At 42.8% G+C, this 21,854-nt stretch overlaps 1 protein-coding gene across 1 annotated transcript; it reads left to right on the top strand.

Annotated features, from left to right (window-relative positions):
• The first annotated feature begins 239 nt into the window (after positions 1 to 239).
• Positions 240 to 21,450, top strand: cd302 (CD302 molecule). Its single transcript, XM_060930104.1, has 6 exons — positions 240 to 452; positions 8,751 to 8,876; positions 8,971 to 9,081; positions 16,631 to 16,816; positions 16,909 to 16,932; positions 20,215 to 21,450. Exons 1-6 carry the CDS (start codon positions 365 to 367, stop codon positions 20,412 to 20,414), a joined length of 735 nt encoding a protein of 244 aa, XP_060786087.1. The 5' UTR covers positions 240 to 364; the 3' UTR covers positions 20,415 to 21,450.
• Positions 21,451 to 21,854: the final 404 nt, after the last annotated feature.

Raw genomic sequence — 21,854 nt, 5'->3', positions numbered from 1 at the left:
CTGGTGAGGTGAGATGTACAATAGAATTCCTGTCATCCTAGTCCCTCTGTAAGTTGTTATTATAGGTTGAAATGACCATTTTTGAGGAACAAGTGATTTGCCTTGAAGCAAATCTGAGTCACTCTGTTAGGGAAAATTAATCAGGACTTGTCAGCTGTTGTCATTATGGGCGATTATTCTGTAACAATTAATCAAACCAACCCCTTTAGAGAGAAGCATGAGGCGTGAGTAAACAAGTCAGCTTGGAACCACTCGGTGATAGGTTCAATAGTCCGTGTGTGTGTGTGTGAGTCTCTTAAAGGAAGCTGACCCCTTCCCTCCAGCTTCCTCATTGTAGCCATGATTCGTGCTGTGCACTGACAGTATGGAGAGCGCAGTGTGGAACATGCCCCTGCTCCTGAGCCTTGTTCTGATTTTACTACGCCATTGCGCTCGGGCTCAGGATGATGGCGGTGAGTATGCTGGTAATATCGCTCTTCCGCTTTCTTTACCGACACGGCAGTCTGTTAAAGCAACAGCGCGGCACTCTTGTGTTCTTTACAGCTGTAGCCGAGGCGCTAAAAAGTTACCCTGCTCCAAAAACCTCCTCCATAACCGAGCTGCAGCAGGGGTTCAACTGCACTGCAGCGCGGTTTACAGCTCACACTCTCACTGCAGGCTCGTTAGGCTTTGTTTGTGTTGGCTCTTATTGACAAACAGGATTACAAAGAATAAAGGGGTGCTTTTTTTGTTGTTGTTCTGAATCAAGCAGAAAAAAATAGCTGACTCGCTTTGTGTCACGAGTTATGACGATTAATCTGGAAGGTTCTCTGTAGTTTAGTGAAGCAGGAAGACAGGGCATTCTCTCTGAGCGTGCTGTAAAAGTCTCAGGCACATTCAGAGAAATCCTGTGGAGCAAAGATGCCTTCAGAAATAATGAAATTAAATGTTTTTACATTTAAAAGAAATACTATGTAGAGCTGTCAGTATTTGGTCTGCGAGAAGGTTCTGGGTTCGAGGCCGGTGAGGGCCTTTCTGTGTAGAGTTTGCAAGTCTTTCTTTCACAGTCCAAAGACATGCAGGTTAGGCTAACTGGTGGCTCTAAATTGACCATGAGTGTGAATGGTTGTCTATGTGTCAGCCCTGCGATGACCTGGCGACTTGTCCGGGGTGTACCCCGACTCTCACCCATAGTCAGCTGGGATGGGCTCCAGCTTGCCCTCGACCCTGTAGAACAGGATAAGCGGCTGGAGATAATGGGTGGATGGATTAATCTTTGCTGTTTCGGGTCTCGTTTACATGGAAGAAAACATGACGGTGTAAACAACTAACATGACCATCTATGTAAAGTAGAAGTCATAAAATATGGTGGGTGGCACGGTGGTGTAGTGGTTAGCACTGTCGCCTCACAGCAAGAAGGTCCTGGGTTCGAGCCCAGTGGCCGTCAAGGGCGTTTCTGTGCAGAGTTTGCATGTTCTCCCCGTGTCCGCGTGGGTTTCCTCCGGGTGCTCCAGTTTCCCTCACGGTCCAAAGACATGCAGGTTAGGTTAACTGGTGGCTCTAAATTGACCGTAGGTGTGAGTGGTTGTGTGTGAGCCCTGCGATGACCTGGCGACTTGTCCAGGGTGTACCCCGACTCTCACCCATAGTCAGCTGGGATAGGCTCCAGCTTGCCCTCGACCCTGTAGAACAGGATAAGCGGCTGGAGATAATGGGTGGATGGATTAATCTTTGCTGTTTCGGGTCTCGTTTACATGGAAGAAAACATGACGGTGTAAACAACTAACATGACCATCTATGTAAAGTAGAAGTCATAAAATATGGTGGGTGGCACGGTGGTGTAGTGGTTAGCACTGTCGCCTCACAGCAAGAAGGTCCTGGGTTCGAGCCCAGTGGCCGTCAAGGGCGTTTCTGTGCAGAGTTTGCATGTTCTCCCCGTGTCCGCGTGGGTTTCCTCCGGGTGCTCCAGTTTCCCTCACGGTCCAAAGACATGCAGGTTAGGCTAACTGGTGGCTCTAAATTGACCATGAGTGTGAATGGTTGTCTATGTGTCAGCCCTGTGATGACCTGGCGACTTGTCCAGGGTGTACCCCGACTCTCACCCATAGTCAGCTGGGATAGGCTCCAGCTTGCCCTTGACCCTGTAGAACAGGATAAGCGGCTAGAGATAATGGGTGGATGGATTAATCTTTGCTGTTTCACGTCTCGTTTACATGGAAGAAAACATGGCGGTGTAAACAACTAACATGACCATCTATGTAAAGTAGAAGTCATAAAATATGGTGGGTGGCACGGTGGTGTAGTGGTTAGCACTGTCGCCTCACAGCAAGAAGGTCCTGGGTTCGAGCCCAGTGGCCGTCAAGGGCGTTTCTGTGCAGAGTTTGCATGTTCTCCCCGTGTCCGCGTGGGTTTCCTCTGGGTGCTCCAGTTTCCCTCACGGTCCAAAGACGTGCAGGTTAGGTTAACTGGTGGCTCTAAATTGACCGTAGGTGTGAGTGGTTGTGTGAGCCCTGCGATGACCTGGCGACTTGTCCAGGGTGTACCCCGACTCTCACCCATAGTCAGCTGGGATAGGCTCCAGCTTGCCCTCGACCCTGTAGAACAGGATAAGCGGCTACAGATAATGGTTGGATGGATGGATGAATATTTGCTGTTTCAGGTCTCGTTTACATGCAAGAAAACATCACGGTGTAAACAACTAATATGGCCATCTGTATCAGATTAGATTAGATAAAACTTTATTGATCCCTTTGGGAGGGTTCCCTCAGGGAAATTAAGATTCCAGCAGCATCATTACAGATAAACAGAGAAAAGAAATGGAGAAAACTTCTAGATAAATTAAAATAAAGTATTTACATATAAAAAGAATAAGATATGGGGAAGAGAAGGAGGGGGGAGGGGCAGCGGCAGGAGAGATATTGCACTTGTATAAAGTAGAAGTCTCAGAATATGGTGGGTAGCACGGTGGTGTAGTGGTTAGCACTGTCGCCTCACAGCAAGAAGGCCCTGGGTTCGAGCCCAGCGGCTGTCGAGGGCGTTTCTGTGTGGAGTTTGCATGTTCTCCCCGTGTCCGCGTGGGTTTCCTCCGGGTGCTCCGGTTTCCCCCACAGTTCAAAGACATGCAGGTTAGGTTAACTGGTGACTCTAAATTGACCGTAGGTGTGAATGTGAGTGTGAATGGTTGTTTGTCTCTGTGTCAGCCCTGCAATGATCTGGCGACTTGTCCAGGGTGTACCCTGCCTCTTGCCCATAGACAGCTGGGATAGGCTCCAGCTTGCCCTCAACCTTGTAGAACAGGATCAGCAGCTACAGTTAATGGATGGATGAATCTTTGCTATTTCCGGTCTCATTTACATGCAAGAAAACATGACGGTGTAAACAACTAACATGGCCATCTATATAAAGTAGAAGTGGCACGGTGGTGTAGTGGTTAGTGCTGTCTCCTCACAGCAAGAAGGTTCTGGGTTTGAGCCCAGCGGCCGTCGAGGGCGTTTCTGTGTGGAGTTTGCATGTTCTCTCGGTGTCTGCATGGGTTTCCTCCGGGTGCTCCGGTTTCCCTCCTAGTCCAAAGACATGCAGTTAGGTTATCATGGGGCAGCCTTATTTTTCATAAAATAAAAATATATATCAAAGTTTGTTCTTAAAAAAAAAAAAAAAGAGTGCCTAAGATTTTTTTCAGAGTATTTGTACAGTACCAGTCAAAAGTTTGGAGGTGCGTTCTAATTCAATGTTTTTTTTGTTTTGTTTTTTTAATTAAGACACTTCAAGTAGGAGGTATGGTGGTGTAGGGGTTAGCACTGTCGCCTCACAGCAAGAAGGTTCTGGGTTTGAGCCCAGTGGCCGATGGGGGGCCTTTCTGTGTGGAGTTTGCATGTTCTCCCCGTGTCCAAGTGGGTTTCCTCCGGGTGCTCCGGTTTCCCCCACAGTCCAAAGACATGCAGGTTAGGTTAACTGGTGGCTCTAAATTGACCGTAGGTGTGAAGGGTTGGTTGTCTCTGTGTGTCAGCCCTGCGATGATCTGGCGACTTGTCCAGGGTGTACCCCGCCTCTCGCCCATAGTCAGCTGGGATAGGCTCCAGCTTGCCTGCAACCCTGCGCAAGATAAGTGGTTATGGATAATGGAGGGATGGATGGATGGACACTTCAAGTCTTAAAATAATGATGGACTGTTGTTTCTCTTTACTTAGTTCTTAACATAATACTGTATGGATTACTACAGTTGTCAAATAGGGCTATTTCCTGTATTTTTATTATTTACTATTTACTGCTTGATCTCAAATGCTTTAAAAAGGCAAGAAGTCCTACTAATTAACTTTTGACAAGGCACACCTGTTAACCAAAAAGCATTCCAGGTGACTACCTCATGAAGCTGGTTAAGATAATGCCAGTAGTGTGTAAAGCATCATCAAGGTAAATGTTGGCTACTTTGAAGAATCTAAGGTGGTGTTTACATTAGACCGTATCCGTCTCGTTTTCTTCGCGGATGCACTGTCCGTTCACATTAAAACGCCGGGAAACGACTCCACAGGCGGAACAACTTGAATCTGCCAGGGCCCACGTATTCAACCCAGTTCGTATCTGATCCGGTGCTGTGCAAACATTGAGATATGAGGAAACGCAGTGCTGAGCTCTAGCTAACGTCGTCATTGGACAACGTCACTGTGACATCCACCTTCCTGATTCGCTGGCGTTGTTCATGCCACATTGGTCATGTGACGCGACTGCTGAAAAACGGCGCGGACTTCACTTCCTGCTATTGTTTCCGCCTTGTATCACGTTTTTGCTTTTCATTAAAGAGTATAAAAGTATGAATATAATGCTTTGCTTTGTCGTTCTTAATGTTGTTCATGGTAAGATGCAAATACTGCCTATTGTGTAGTTATGATTTGTCTTTAGGCTTGTCATCCTTCCACTTGCAAGTGGTGAGTGACTTGCGCATGCCCGATATGCACTGGGATCTCGCACACAGCGGCTCAGTCCCGAATCACTGCTCGTGCGCTTCACTCGCGCGCTCTGTGAGCTGCGCAGGGCCGGAGTGCGCACCCTCCAGAGGGCCCTCGCTGTTCAGGGCGGGGTGATTTGGAGCGCAGCCGCTGAGGAGGAAGCGCTGGGCCGCACTGACACATTTCAACTTGCGTGCCGTATTAGTCATGTGATTAGCGTATCCGTGTATTGGCGTTGCTGTGTGCACGCGAATCGTGTATTGGCGTTGCTGTGTGCACGCGAATCGTTTTAAAAACGTTAATCTGATGATCCGCTGATACGGTCTAATGTAAACACCACCTAAAATATGAAATGTATGAATGGGTAGGTGTGTCCAAACTTTTGACTTGTGTATATGTGTGTCCACTCACTGATCACTTGATTAGGACCACCATGCTAAGCCTGGGTAAGACCTCCACTGGCTCTCAGAACAGCCTCAGTTCTTCTGGGCATGGGTTCCACATGTATGGTGTTGGAGAATCTGGTCCATGTTGACATGATTGCATCACATAATTGTTGCCCATCCATGCTGTGAAACCCTTAAATCACATTCCAAAGATACACTGCTGGAGTTCGATATGGTTAGTGGGGAGGCCACTGAAGTACAAGACTCATCGTTTTCACGGAACGAGTTTGAGGGCGGCATGGTGGTGTAGTGGCTAGCACGGTCGCCTCACAGCAAGAAGGTTCCGGGTTCGAGCCCAGTGGCCGGCGAGGGCCTTTCTGTGTGGAGTTTGCATGTTCTCCCCATGTCTGCGTGGGTTTCCTCCGGGTGTTCCGGTTTCCCCTGCAGTCCAAGGACATGCAGTTGGGCGTGCCTTGGGCTGAGGTGCCCTTGAGCAAGGTACCTGACCCCTGACTGCTCCCCGGGCACTCTGGTGTGGCTGCCCACTGCTCTGAGTGTGTGCGTGTGTTCACTGCTTCAGATGGGTTAAATGCAGAGGATGAATTTCACTGTGCTTGAAGTGTGCATGTGACAAAGGTTTCTTCTTTTTCTAAGGTTTCTTCTTGAGCTGACCATACGATGATGATGCTTTGAGACATGGTGACTATATTGAGTAAATTTTGGTTGTAAAGGGATGCATGAGGTCAGCAATAATACTCCGATAGATTCTGGCATTCAAGTGTTGCTCGATTAATATTAAAGAGGCCTATTATGTGCTAAGAAAGCATTTCCCACACCATTACAGCACCAAAAACAACCAGAACTGTTGACACAAGGCAGGTTGGATCCGTGGATTCATGCTGTTGATGGCAAATTCTGACCCTACTATTTGTATCTTGCAGCAGAAAGTGAGATTCGTCAGACCATATGATATTTTTCCAAACTTTTGGTGAACCTTTGCCTTCGTTCTCAGATTTATTTATTTATTTTGGCTGAAAGGAATGGAACCCAGTGTGGTTACCTTCTGTTGGAGCACGTCTGCCTCAAGACTTGACATGCTTTCTGATCTGCTCTTCTGCTTACAGCCTGGTTGGAATGAGTGGCTATTTAAGTTACTGTTGCCTTCTGAGAATGAACCAGTCTGGTCATTCAGGCATTTTTGCCCGCACAATGGCCACTCGCTGGATTTTTATTTATTTATTTATTTTCTGTGAAAAATCACAGAAGATCCATGCATTTATCCAATCAAATAATAGCAGCATAATCCATAAAATCATGTAAATATAGGTCCAGAGCTTCAGTTAAAGTTTACGTCAACCATCAGAATTGGGGGGAATATGATCACCGTGACTTTGATTGCAACATGTCTGGTGGTGAAGTTTGAGTGTTTAAGAAACTGCTGATCATCTGGGATTTTCATGTACAGCAGTCTCCAGGGTTTACACAGAATGGTGCAGAAACCTCCAGTGAGCAGCAGTTCTGCAGGTAGAAATGTGTCTGTCCATTTCTGTGAATCGGTGGCAGTGGCGGCTGGTAGTATTTCAAACAGGGGAGGCTGGTCGGTTACGATATTTCCAGATTTTAAAAGAAAAAAAACATCAGTTTTGCCCATACTCTTGCCTCTGATCTGGCTGATTGTTGGCAGGGTCACAAACTGTGAAATAACAGGTTCTTTTGGCCCATTAGCCTACTGTCCAATATACATGATGGTGGTGTTGGGGGGGGGGGGTATATTTTAACATTTTATGTTTTAAAATTGTGGCATGTTGTTTAAAAATTGACCTCGGCTGTGTTTTTGTTTAAAAATGTTTTCCAAATTGTAGCGGTGTTTAATTCATATCCAGAAAAACATGTATTCCAATATAATATACTCAGCATAAACATTTTAAATAGATTCTATATTTTTGGTCCATCCATGACATATTACTAAAGTAGCCTATTTACTGTTGTTGATGTGGGTCACTTGCTGTTAGCCAATTCACTTTCTCGTACCAGGAGAGCTGAAAGGAACGAGTATTATTCCCTACCTTTTTCACCAAGTCAATTTGAGGCGTTGGTCTACCCTGCTCTTTAATTTTAATTTTTTCCTCGAAAGGAAGACTGGCAAATGGCTTCGCCAAAATTAAATCAGCAATGCTTGGCATCCGTGCGCAGCTTTCTTGCTAGCTGACTAGCCCCCTCAAGTTCAGTCACTCAAACACAATTTCTGGAACTAAGATAGCAAACTTGACAACACTATATTTACAATGAAAATATATACAAACTAAAAAAGCTGGTAGAAACCGTATGTAATGAATGAAATCGAAATGTAAACTGATCTCTTACAATACACCACAGCACTAGCGAATCCGCATGGGACTGAACTGATGTTGCCAGATACTGCTGACGTTATCCAGCCCAAAATATGTTCAAAACCCGCCAAAATGCACTTAAAACCGCCCAATCTGGCAACACTGTCCGCTGCCTGTCTATAGTTGAAACGAGCTGTCAATCAAAGAAAATATCTGGCCGCTTTCACCAATCACCAGTCTCCTCGCGGAAACTGCCATGTCCCTCCCATGTGAGGCTCGGAGTCCGTGGGCGGGCATTTTCGCAGTATTTGTCCAATAACCGTCTTGTATTTTGAGATTGAAAAGCGCATAACTCCCAAATGCCGTTGAAGTCCATTGAGGCTGGGAGTCCGTGAGACTCCGTGGGCGGGCGTTTTCGCAGTATTTGTCCAATAATCGTCTTGCATTTTGAGATTGACAAGCACATAGCTCCCAATCCACTGAGGCTGGGCTGCATCGCGCTGTCACGAGGGGGGAAACTCACGCGCACATTAGGCGAACTGGGGAAAGTTATAACGGAATGATTTCGCACTGTAGTTGGGTTGAGCACATATATTTCTATGATTCTGGATCTGAAATAGCAATGTTATAAGGTCGGTTATAACATAAGCCTAGCGCAATTCATCCTACACGATGTTCGTCATTTTTAGAGGAGGCTGAGCCTCCCTCGTTGTCTTAGAGCAATCGCCCGTGATCACTGGCCACTGCAGCCCCAAATTCCTGTGTAACGAGTGATGTTATTTGTTTAGTTCTCAAAGTATTCATATCTGCAGGCATAAACGAGAATAATTTTTTTTTTTAACTGGCATAAAATATTGAATCTGTATTTGTATGCATTTATAATACATGTTCAGTGTATTTGTATTCAGTTATGCCCCTTATATTCCCATATATAATTTTTCAGTGTTGGAGGGGAAAAGCATTCAAAAATCAGCATTGTTCTCCAAAGTATTACTGTAATCAAAATCAGTTCAGACTGCAATTTCTGTTGGTTTCCTGGTTGCAGAAAGCTGACTCAAAAAAAAAAAAGAAAAAAAAAAAAAAAACCTTCCACGATCTAAATGCGTCTGCAGGTTGCCCAGCTGATGGACGGACATGGGTGCCTTTTGGACAGAATTGCTATCACTTTGTCCATGGAGAAGAGGATGTTGCCAAAAGTTACACCATAGAGAAAGCTAAAGATATGTGCAGAGGCTTTGGTATGAGTCTTTGGTTTTTGTACATGCTGTTTATAAGTAAGTCATTTTAATGTGAACTCCTAACTACATATTCTCTAAATGTTTTCATCATCAGCCCTTCTGACGGTGCGCAGTGCTGAAGTTAATAACTTCATCGTTCAGTACAGCCCTAAGGTGTGGAAAGACCGTGTGAACATCTGGCTCGGACTGTATTATGACAGCGACGGTAAGGCCTAATTGTCATTTCAGTCTGTGTACCAGTCAAGCAGGTTGTTTCACATCAGTTCAATGGATATGGTTTTTGGGAGGAACCAGAGATCTGTAACATGAAGGGCATGAGAACAGTGCTTGCATGTGTTCAGCATGAGCTTCGTGTCAATACACTTGCTTTAAAATTCACCTTTAGTGAAATTGGAGATTAGTTTTTTTTTTTTTTTTCCTTAATTTTATTTGCAGCTTACATGTTTTAAAATGTGTTCAACCCCTTCGGACACAAGGGAAAATGCTATGGACCTTCATGCGTACAGTTGTACACATTTATGTCTGTAGGGGTTAATAATAATCGGTTCAATTTATATAGCACCTTTCTCACACCCAAGGTCACTTTACAATTGGGGGGGGGGAGAGTCCACCAAAAGAGGGCCAGGATGTAATTCCAATGGTGTAGCTAACACAGTCCCACCAGGCGTATGAAGATAAATCCCACACTGCCTGTACAGCTGCTGGGCAACATCACTCGGAACACCGTGCCATGGATCCACAAAGCGAGCACAGAAGCATTGCCACATAGAGCGCTGGTATTTCCCAAACCACCTGCACAGCCACTGCAACGCCACCGGGCAGCATCACTCAGAGCACCGCACCAAGCACAAAAGCACCGCTTCACAGAGTGCTGGACAACCACGATGTTAAAAAGAGCAACGAGCTCACTGCAGTCCATAGCGAGGAGCACAGGCATCACCCATGGTGCACCAAGGCCTGAAGGGAGCCAATGCCAAAACTGGGTCTGGAGCTATGCCACAACCAGCGGATAAAACACTCAAACATCAAACTACACAAAAAAAAGAAAAATGAGAAGCGGCAGTCAAAATGCGCACGGCGTACTCTCAAACGGAAAGCATGGCTTGTAAGTTACTCAGCAGGCAGTCATACACTACGTTCACACTGCAAGGCTTAATGCTCAATTCCGATTTTTTTGTGAAATCCGATTTTTTTGTGAGGTCGTTCACATTAACAAATATATGCGACTTGTATGTGATCCTCAGTATGAACGAAAAGCGACCTAAAAGTGTTCCGCATGCGCATTGCAGGATACGACGACGTCACACGCAGTGAGCATGGCCAGTGTTTACGGAAGTAACCTAAAGTTTCCTGTGTATGACAGTAGCCAGCATGGAGTACCTGGCGATGATGCAGTTGTTGTTGCGACGGAGCCAGAACATGCACAATAGCCTGATGTTAAGGAGGAGGTTGAGAAGGAAGAGGGCAAGGGTTTTGGCTCAGGCGTTCTGCGGGGTAGTGACTGCAACCTCCGTTCAAAGGAACATCAAAGCCATGTTGTTGTAACTTTTTTTGAGAGACCCGCCGCCTACTTCAGTGCAGAATAGTGACGTTTGTGGCTTGTTGATGACGTGTAAGTCGGATGAATGCGACCTGACGGTTCAGACTGAAGTCGCATATGAAAAGATCGGATAGGAATCGGAATTAGGACCACATATCCAAACGGCCTGGGTCGGATTTGAAAAAATCGGATCTGTGTCGTTCATATTGTCAATAAAAGATCAGATACAGGTCACATATGGGCGAAAAAATCGGATTTGAGTCACTTCAGCCTGCAGTGTGAACGTAGTGATAGTCTTTTATTTATGCATACATACATGTGCGCACACAGCTTTGGAAAAAATTGAGAAACTACTTAATTTTTTTCATAAATCAGCATCTCTGTGGATGGCACCCATTTCATTCCAGTGTCTGTGCTGGAATTCCAACATGAGCACACCTCATTTTACTTAACGAGGGACTGATTAGGTGATCACCTGAACCAAATCTTATTTAATGAGGAAAAAATGTATAAAAAGCACTGCTGTGGTCATCACTATCCTCTTGCAATAGGACCAGTTTAGATGGCAAAACAATGCTAATACTACCTTAAATTTAATTGGAATACAAAAATATCTATTCATCATGGCAAAACAGTTTAAAAAGAAAAGTTTTGAGTGAGGGGTTAAGGCTTTACTGGCAGAGGGATACAATGAGCATCAGGTTACTTCCATCCTTAAAATTTCAATGATGTCAGTTCATAAGAACAAGGTCAAGCTGCAGACATTGGGGGACAACAAAGTTACAGACTGGCAGAGGGCAAAAACAACTCTCCACTGACCGGGATGATCATCAATTCCTTCAAATGTCGCTCAACAACCATAGGATGATATCAAGCGACCTACATAAAGAATGACAAATGGCAGCTAGGGTTAAGTGCACGGCAAGGACGGTTTGAAACGGGCTCCTCTGGTCAGGGTTGAAGTCATGCAAAGCTGGAAAAAAGCCTATCATCAATGAGAAGCAAACGAGCCAGGATGAGGTTTGTTAAAGACCATAAGGATTGGACTGTAGAGGACTGGAGTAAGGTCATCTTCCCTGAGGAGTCCAATCATCTGGTCATCTAATGGTTAGATGGAGACCTGGAAAGGCTGACAAGCCACAGTGTCTCACACCCATTGTGAAATTTGGTGGAGGATCGGTGATGATCTGGAGGTGCTTCAGCAAGGCTGGAAGGGGGCAAATTTTTGTTTGTAAAGGACACCTGAATCAAGCCATGTACAAAATTATCCTGGAAGAAAACTTGCTTCCTTCTGCTCTGACAATGTTCCTTAACTCTGAGGATTGGGTTTTCCAGCAGGACAATGCTCCATGCCACCCAGCCAGGTCAGTCAAGGTATGGATGGAGGACTACAAGATCAAGACCATGTCATGGCCAGCTCAATCTCCAGACCTGAACCCCATTGAAAACGTCTGGAATGTGATCAAGAGGAAGATGGATGGTCACAAGCAATCAAACAAAGCTGAGCTAATTGAATTTTTGCACCAGGAGTGGCATAAGGTCACTCAAGAGTAACGTGAAAGACTGATGGCAAACATGCCAAGATGCATAAAAGCTGTGATTTTATAACCCCAGTTCCCAAAAAGTTGGGACAAAGTACAAATTGTAAATAAAAACGGAATGCAATGATGTGGAAGTTTCAAAATTCCATATTTTATTCAGAATGGAACATAGATGACATATCAAATGTTTAAACTGAGAAAATGTATCATTTTAAAGAGAAAAATTAGGTGATTTTAAATTTCATGACAACACATCTCAAAAAAGTTGGGACAAGGCCATGTTTACCACTGTGAGACATCCCCTTTTCTCTTTACAACAGTCTGTAAACGTCTGGGGACTGAGGAGACAAGTTGCTCAAGTTTAGGGATAGGAATGTTAACCCATTCTTGTCTAATGTAGGATTCTAGTTGCTCAACTGTCTTAGGTCTTTTTTGTCGTATCTTCCGTTTTATGATGCGCCAAATGTTTTCTATGGGTGAAAGATCTGGACTGCAGGCTGGCCAGTTCAGTACCCGGACCCTTCTTCTACGCAGCCATGATGCTGTAATTGATGCAGTATGTGGTTTGGCATTGTCATGTTGGAAAATGCAAGGTCTTCCCTGAAAGAGACGTCGTCTGGATGGGAGCATATGTTGCTCTAGAACCTGGATATACCTTTCAGCATTGATGGTGTCTTTCCAGATGTGTAAGCTGCCCATGCCACACGCACTAATGCAACCCCATACCATCAGAGATGCAGGCTTCTGAACTGAGCGCTGATGATAACTTGGGTCGTCCTTCTCCTCTTTAGTCCGAATGACACGGCGTCCCTGATTTCCATAAAGAACTTCAAGTTTTGATTCGTCTGACCACAGAACAGTTTTCCACTTTGCCGCAGTCCATTTTAAATGAGCCTTGGCCCAGAGAAGACGTCTGCGCTTCTGGATCATGTTTAGATACGGCTTCTTCTTTGAACTATAGAGTTTTAGCTGGCGACGGCGGATGGCACGGTGAATTGTGTTCCCAGATAATGTTCTCTGGAAATATTCCTGAGCCCATTTTGTGATTTCCAATACAGAAGCATGCCTGTATGTGATGCAGTGCCGTCTAAGGGCCCGAAGATCACGGGCACCCAGTATGGTTTTCCGGCCTTGACCCTTACGCACAGAGATTCTTCCAGATTCTCTGAATCTTTTGATGATATTATGCACTGTAGATGATGATATGTTCAAACTCTTTGTAATTTTACACTGTCGAACTCCTTTCTGATATTGCTCCACTATTTGTCGGAGCAGAATTAGGGGGATTGGTGATCCTCTTCCCATCTTTACTTCTGAGAGCCGCTGCCACTCCAAGATGCTCTTTTTATACCCAGTCATGTTAATGACCTATTGCTAATTGACCTAATGAGTTGCAGTTTGGTCCTCCACCTGTTCCTTTTTTTGCACCTTTAACTTTTCCAGCCTCTTATTGCCCCTGTCCCAACTTTTTTGAGATGTGTTGCTGTCATGAAATTTCAAATGAGCCAATATTTGGCATGAAATTTCAAAATGTCTCATGTTCGACATTTGATATGTTGTCTATGTTCTATTGTGAATACAATATCAGTTTTTGAGATTTGTAAATTAGTGCATTCCGTTTTTATTTACAATTTGTACTTTGTCCCAACTTTTTTGGAATCCGGGTTGTAAATGTCAGGGTCGTTCCACCAAATATTGATTTCTGAAGTCCTCCCAAATTCAGACATTAGTATTGTGGTGTTTTAAAATTGAATATGATCTTAATTTCAGACTTTGAATAATGCATAGAAAGCACTTCATCTTTTTTATTTTGACCAGTTATCATATTCTGCAGTTAAATGCTTTAAGTGGCATGTTTATGTGGAATTTAGGGGAAATGTCTGTAGTTTATGGAATAAAATAAATGTTCATGTTCCTCAAATACATACCTATACTGTAAATAATATAACGGGAGAAACTGATAAATTAAGAGACCGCTGCAAACTTGTATATACCGGTACGCCACTCATATTTTTCATGCGAGCTACATCCGAGACCTGGAGAACAAACACCGTGACGCAAGTCTCTCTGTTGCTTGTGAGGAAATCGATGAATTGTTTCGATAAATTTGGGTACTTTTTGTTTATGAATGTGTCTATATCATAAAAAGAAAATCACGTGTTAGCTTGAAGATATGAAGTTTATCTTCTCGTGTTGAAAAACTCGCATTTTTCATATGAAATACGTTACGGATCTGAGTGACCTTTCATTCCGATGACGTCACTCACTCCCAGTGTTTTCCTACTAACTTGAAGCATATTGTCAAAATGGCGAACTGATGATAAATTAAGTCTTTTGATTAACTTGTGGTTGGGTGTTTTGTGGATCTGTATGTATAATATAATAAAGAACACTACACAGTGGCACAAAGTTATGAAATTTATCTCCTCGTGTTAATATTTTCACTTGTGTGAGAGAGATATAAAATTAGTAACTGCGACAACTGGTTTCGATAGACTGATGAATTTTAATGAAAAACTGAGTCGGGCATAAAACAGTTCAAAGTAAACATCCATAAACGAATTTCTTTTCAGACTTCCTTTTCAGGCATCTCTAAACTTTTTAATGATGAAAAAGAGCAGTGAGAAAATAATGCGGGGAATTCATCACCGCATAAAAACACCTCCAGCTGTGCTGTCTAAAAGGGAATAATACAGCTTCCTCCTGCTTCACAACATCAGCATCCTGTTATTTTTAGAGACTTGTCTGTCGGTACAGACAAGTACATGGAATTCACACCCAGATAACATTTCCGTGTGTATGTCTCAGATATCAACTAATTGTGTTAACATTTACAGTTAGGTCCATAAATATTTGGACAGAGACAACATTTTTCTAATTTTGGTTCTGTACATTACCACAGTGAATTTTGAACCAAACAATTCAGATGCAGTTGCAGTTCAGACTTTCAGCTTGAATTCAGTGGGTTGAACAAAATGATTGCATAAAAATGTGAGGAACTAAAGTATTATTTAAACACAATCCCTTCATTTCAGGGGTTCAAAAGTAATTGGACAAATTAAATAATTGTAAATAAAATGTTCATTTCTAATACTTGGTTGAAAACCCTTTGTTGGCAATGACTGCCTGAAGTCTTGAACTCATGGACATCACCAGATGCTGTGTTTCCTCCTTTTTAATGCTCTGCCAGGCCTTTACTGCAGCGGTTTTCAGTTGCTGTTTGTTTGTGGGCCTTTCTGTCTGAAGTTTAGTCTAACAAGTGAAATGCATGCTCAATTGGGTTGAGATCAGGTGACTGACTTGGCCATTCAAGAATATTCCACTTCTTTGCTTTAATAAACTCCTGGGTTGCTTTGGCTTTATGTTTTGGGTCATTGTCCATCTGTATTATGAAACGCCGACCAATCAGTTTGGCTGGATTTGAGCATACAGTATGTCTCTGAATACCTCAGAATTCATCCGGCTGCTTCTGTCCTGTGTCACATCATCAATAAACACTAGTGACCCAGTGCCAGTGCCACTGGCAGCCATGCATGCCCAAGCCATCACACTGCCTCTGCCGTGTTTTACAGATGATGTGGTATGCTTTGGATCATGAGCTGTCCCATGCCTTCGCCATACTTTTTTCTTTCCATCATTCTGGTAGAGGTTGATCTTGGTTTCATCTGTCCAAAGAATGTTCTTCCAGAACTGTGCTGGCTTTTTTTTTTTTAGATGTTTTTTAGCAAAGTCCAATCTTGACTTTTTATCCTTGAGGCTTATGAGTGGCTTGCACCATGCAGTGAACCCTCTGTATTTACTTTCATACAGTCTTCTCTTTATGGTAGATTTGGATATTGATACGCCTACCTCCTGGAGAGTGTTGTTCACTTGGTTGGCTGTTGTGAAGGGGTTTCTCTTCACCATGGAAATTATTCTGCGATCATCCACCACTGTTGTCGTCTGTGGGCGTCCAGGTCTTTTTGCATTGATGAGTTCACCAGTGCTTTCTTTCTTTCTTTCTCAGGATGTACCAAACTGTAGATTTTGCCACTAATATTGTAGCAATTTCTCAGATGGTTTTTTTTTTTCTGTTTTCGCAGCTTAAGGATGGCTTGTTTCACCTGCATGGAGAGCTCCTTTGACCGCATGTTTTCTTCACAGCAAAATCTTCCAAATGCAAGCACCACACCTCAGATCAACTCCAGGCCTTTTATCTGCTTAATTGAGTGACATAACGAAGGAATTGCCCACACCTGCCTATGGAATAGCCTTGGAGTCAATTGTCCAATTACTTTTGGTCCCTTTCAAAACAGGGTGGCACATGTTAAGGAGCTGAAACTCCTAAACCCTTCATCCAATTTTAATGTAGATACCCTCAAATGAAAGCTGAAAGTCTGGACTTTATGTCCATGTCCATTACATAACTATAACTTGAATATGTTTCAGTAAACAGGTAAAAAAACAAAATTTGTCAGTGTCCAAATATATATGGACCTAACTGTTTTTGTCCATTTATTCTTCTAAGGGAAGCTTTTTCTTAGTTTTATCAAAATGGGTATAGTAAAGTTAACATGTACCGTACGATGTAAACAGACTGATAAACCCACTCACTGAAATGGTTCATTTTCAGGTAGGTTGCTGTCAACTAATTGATTTCTCACTCTAGTTGTCTGTCTGTCTGTCTGTGATAGATGACCAGTTTAAATGGAACGATGATACTCTTGTGAGCTTTAAGAATTGGGTCAAAGGGGGCTCCGCTGATTGGGACATACCCTTAATGGACAAATGTGTGGCGCTGCACTCCAGCACCGGCAAGTGGGAGAACGTCAGCTGCACTGAGGAACAAGAGAACGGCGTGGTGTGTGAAACAGCCCTGAGTAAGCTACAGCTACATTATGGAAAATTATGACACTGCATTGTTTTCCTTAAGATATTTTTACTAATTTATTTGTTTATTTATTATTTGCAGAGGCTGCTGTAATTGGGAAAAAGAGTAAGTATGGTGTTACCCTTTTTTGCCTTGATTCATCTTAATATAAAGACGGGTGACGAATTAAATTGTAAAACCCGTGACTTACATTTTTCTGCCATAGTTTGTGTCAACTTGTCTCCTTGGAGAGAAGAAGAATTGTAGAACAGTACAAAGTTCTTCTGAGTGATCACCTTTACCCTGCACTGAAACATTTCTATCCTGATGGCAGTGATCTTTTGTGTAATGACTCTGCCCCCATTCACATTGTATGAGGGCAACAGTGACTACATTTAGGCTACGTTTACATTACGTCGAATCAGCGGATCATCAGATTAACGTTCTTAAAACGATTCGCGTTTACACTAAAACCGTTAGCCGTGCACACAGCAACACCAATACGCGGATACGCTCGGCTCCGCAGGCATCCTGCGCTCCAAATCACTCCGCCCTGAACAGCGAGTGCCCTCTGGAGGGTGTGCACTCCGGCCCTGTGCAGCTCACAGAGCACGCGAGTGAAGTGAACAAGCCACGATTCGGGACTGAGCCGCTGTGTGTGAGATCCCAGCGCATATCACTTATTACTTGCAAGTGGAAGGATGGCAAGCCTAAAGACAATCATAACTACACAATGGGCAGTATTTGCATCAGTATTTGCAGTATTTTCATACTTTTATACTCTTTAATGAAAGGTGATACAAGGCGGAAGTCTGCGCCGTTTTTCAGCAGTCGCGTCACATGACCAACGCCAGCGAATCAGGAAGGTGGATGTCACAGTGACGTTGTCCAATGAGACGCCAGCTAGAGCTCAGCACAGCGTATTCGCGTATTCTCAATGTTTACACAGCACCGGAGCTGATACGATCTAGATTGAATACGTGGACGCTGGCGGATTCCCGTTTCCCCACTTTTTCAGGGGGGTTAATGTAAACGGACAGTGCATCCGCGAAGAAAACGAGACAGATACGGTCTAATGTAAACGTAGCCTTACATGCACGTCCAAATCGAGCTGCTGTCGGTAATCGAGCAAAGGGTCCCAGCAGGGGTGCCAGAGAAATCCAATCCTACATGCACAAGTGAAATCGGGCTATTGTGCAAGGTGCATTGTGCACCCAAGCCACACGTGGCGCTACACGCCCCATCGTGTTGGTACACTTCCGGTTGTCGTCATGAAGAAGAGCTATTAGTGTTGCCAGATACTGCTGACGTTTTCCAGCCCAAAACATGTTCAAATCCGCTAAAATGCACTTAAAACCCCCAATCTGGCAACACTAGTCCGTGTTCAAGCTGTTAGGCTTGCTCTAACAGACTATGGCTACAAACTGTCCGGCGCAGACCACTGTTTTGTAAGACAACTTATTTTGCACAATAATATTTTTCTAAAGTCCATTTTTTTGCTTACAAAAAATTTTTTTTTTTTTTTTGCTTACAATTTAACTTATGTCTTAATAAACACACAAAAAGTTCAATTGTTTTGTTTTTATTGACATTCTTCAGATGTTGGACATATATATATATATATATATATATATATATATATATATATATATATATATATATATATATATACACACACACACACACACAAATACAATGACTTGTTTATGTACACAATTCACAGCTATGCAACAGCTGTACAGATGTATTTGGTGATACAGTAAGTGAGCTAAATTTTAACAGTGCAAACAATGCCACAAAAAGAAAAGATTCATGCCGTTGTCATGATTCGTTGTCATGCCGACCGAGGCTGTTGTGTTTCCCGCTTGTGGTCTCGTCACTCGTCACTTCCGGAAGTAGCTCGACAACTAGCTCGATAGGGTATACATGCTCAAAGTAGCTCGGCAGAAATCGCATAAACTAGGTCGTGTAGCTCGATTCCGAGAAATCAAGTTCGGTTCAATTTCAGCCGAATTAAGGTGTATACATGGCATTTTGAACTTCGATTTCAGTCGAGCAACGGCAGAAATTCGATTCTCTCTATGTGCATGTAAACGTAGTGACTGAATGCTTCGAGTCTGAAAATGACCTGTGGGAGCATTTTTTTGCTGTGTTCACACTTATACCGGTACGAAAGTGGTATAACTGTATCGATACAAAGTATACCGGTACAGTTTAGTGCATCTGTCCACACTAGCGAGAAATGTTTGCGGTTTTCTTTCACGGTAGTTGAAATGCGCGTGCGCGAAATGTTTCCGTGGTTACCGAGTAACTTCCTTTCGAGAATATATGGCATCCGTTATTTCGAGATCTCGAGAAAACAAAACAATTATTTCATGATCTCAGCTGGATCACTGTACCGTATCTCCGTCGGTAGAGACGAAGCCGGGCCAGTCTTCTGCGGAGGTGCCGCGGACTAATTTTGAAATGATCCCTTATTAAAAGACTTAATGCAATCTCTCCCTGTGTCAACCCCTCATCAAAATATTGCCTTATTAGGTGATCGATTATTCCAGACATTCTAATGACCAAAGTTGCGTCTATACAGAATGAGAAATAGCCCCAAAGTCAGCATATCACAAGTCTCTTGGTGCACCTGAATGAACCATTTCTCAGCTGTTTACTTGAGATCATGAATTGTTTTGTTTTCTCAAGATCTCGAATTAGTTGTGTTTTCTCGAGATCACAGAATAATTGTTTTGTTTTCTCGAGATCCTGAATTAATTGTCGTTATCTCGGGATAACAAGGTGAATAAAAAAAAAAAAAAAGGATTATATGAAGGGCCTCTCTCGGCTTCCGTACGTATGAAACCGTGTGTGCGCTTTTTGTCAATGTACAGTCTGTATTTCTGGTGGTCATTTATTCAGTCAAATCGTATAAAACGCGCGAGACAGTTGAGAAAGAAACAAACGAATCTCCGTTCTTCACTATTTTATTCAGCGAAGACATCGATTGAGGTGTGTGACTTTGCACATGCGCATTATATTTGTATCGATACAGAACCGCTTCATCTGTCCACACTACAGCGAAGCGCTACAGTACCGATACTGTACCGGTACGAAACCCATACATTTGTGGGTTTCGTACCGATACAGTTATACAGTTACAGTACCGGTATAGTTGCTAGTGTGGACAGGTGTTGCAGTACGAAAGTAGTTTCGTATCGGTACAAAATCCCTAGTGTGGACAGGGTATTTGAGTCATGTGTTAGTGATGTCCATCACCATGGTGGCCCAGTACCTTGCTAAGATGTATATAATTTTATTTATTTTTTTAAATGGCTTTTCATTTTATTTGTCACCCGTCAAAAAATATCCTGAGCTTGGTTGTATGTGGTTTAACATGTTTGTGTTTTGTCCCTTGTTTAGATGCCAGTCCTCTCCTCTCAGCCCTAGTCATTCTGAGTGTGATTGTTATTCTGGGATTGTCTGCAGCTGTGTGGTTTTTCCACCAAAGGAACAGCTCTGGCTCATTGTTCCCCTCTTTCGAGTACCATCCTCCTTTTAGATCATCCCCGGCTGATCAGACATGTTTGGTGGAGGCTGAAGAGCTCGAGGAAACTTCCTAAAGCCGGGAGTCTTGGGTCTTAATAGTGTCATTGTGTGTTCAGTTTCACCCCATTAGGAAATCAAATGACACCATGGAAGACTAGTTGCATTCTACACAATCAGCTGTTACCTTTATATACGCCAGTTACCTAAAGTGATTCTGCAGTTAGCGAGTAGCTCTGGATCCATCCGAGTGATCCATTGTTGTCTGCTGTGATTAATGCATCATAGAGAAGTGAATTCATTGATGGTTGCTATATTTTTTTGGCTCAAATTTTTGTGACCTATCTGGGAAATGTTTGCCAACTATTTGGGCGATTTTTCTATCTAGATGTTACATAAACAATGACCGCACACTTCCTAATCTTTTTGATTGTTCAGGTATTTGTAAAGCTATTTTGTTGAGGTCATGTTTATAGCGTTCTTGTTCGTCGCAGTTTCTGGATGCTTCCTTTTTTCACAATACAGCATGCCAGTATTTTAGACTGTTTGATGCTATTCTTTACAGACAGAGCAAAGAATGACCTCGAGTTTTTAAAGGTGGGTTATTATTTTATTTTTTTTGAAACCTGTTTGAATAATCCTGAATTCGGAAAATGCTCTGTTTTTGTACAAAATATCTGTCTGATTTGACAAAGGGATTTCTTTTATTTTCTTGATAATTCGTATGCTACATTTGTAATATTAAATGTGATAATTGCATCATCTAAAAGTGAAATTGTGCCTTGGGAGAGAATCTGAATGAAATAATCAGCACAGCAAAAAAGCAGGTCTTTGTAGTCTAACAAGCATTAATGTCACTGTTTTATTCAGGATTGCACTTTGATTATGATATTCATTTTGAATTGAAGGATAAAATCTCTTGAGCCTTGTTTTGATAGATTTTATGCCATGGGCCAGGGAGAGAGTTAAAATGCTTTTTAATTGCAGGTTGTATGCGTACGTGTATGCACCCTGTCTTGTTAGCCTTAAATTGCAGTGCTATTGATCACTAGCATTGAAGGTCACTTAACATTTAAAGTGGGAAATGTTGAATAAAAATCAGAATTTATCATTGTTGGAGTTTTGTTCCTATATTACACAAGTCAGGTGTCATTTTATGTAAGACGCACAATATGATTTGATTTTTGTGCACAAAAAAAATTAGTTTTGTTCCCTCTTGTATGTATACCCTTAATCAGAAAAAGTGGGGATGATATTTTGAAATTAAAACTGAAAACAAGGATTTATAAATAATCTTTGACCTATATTGCACTCAAAACAATACAACGGTGATGTACATCATGAGTTTTTTTTTTTTTTCCTCAAAATCGGCACATTTCATTTTTGATTATTGCAACACCTTTCAAAAACAGTTGGGTCATTTACCACTTTATAATGTTGCCATTCCTTCTGCCAACACTTAAAAGATGTTTAGGGACTGAAGACACCAAGTGATGAAGGTGGTGTTTACATTAGAC

The sequence above is a fragment of the Neoarius graeffei genome, chromosome 9 (genome assembly GCF_027579695.1).
Source record: "Neoarius graeffei isolate fNeoGra1 chromosome 9, fNeoGra1.pri, whole genome shotgun sequence".
Classification (NCBI taxonomy): Eukaryota; Metazoa; Chordata; class Actinopteri; order Siluriformes; family Ariidae; genus Neoarius; species Neoarius graeffei.
Note: the sequence above shows the minus strand (reverse complement) of the source record. Positions and strands in the feature narration are given on the sequence as shown.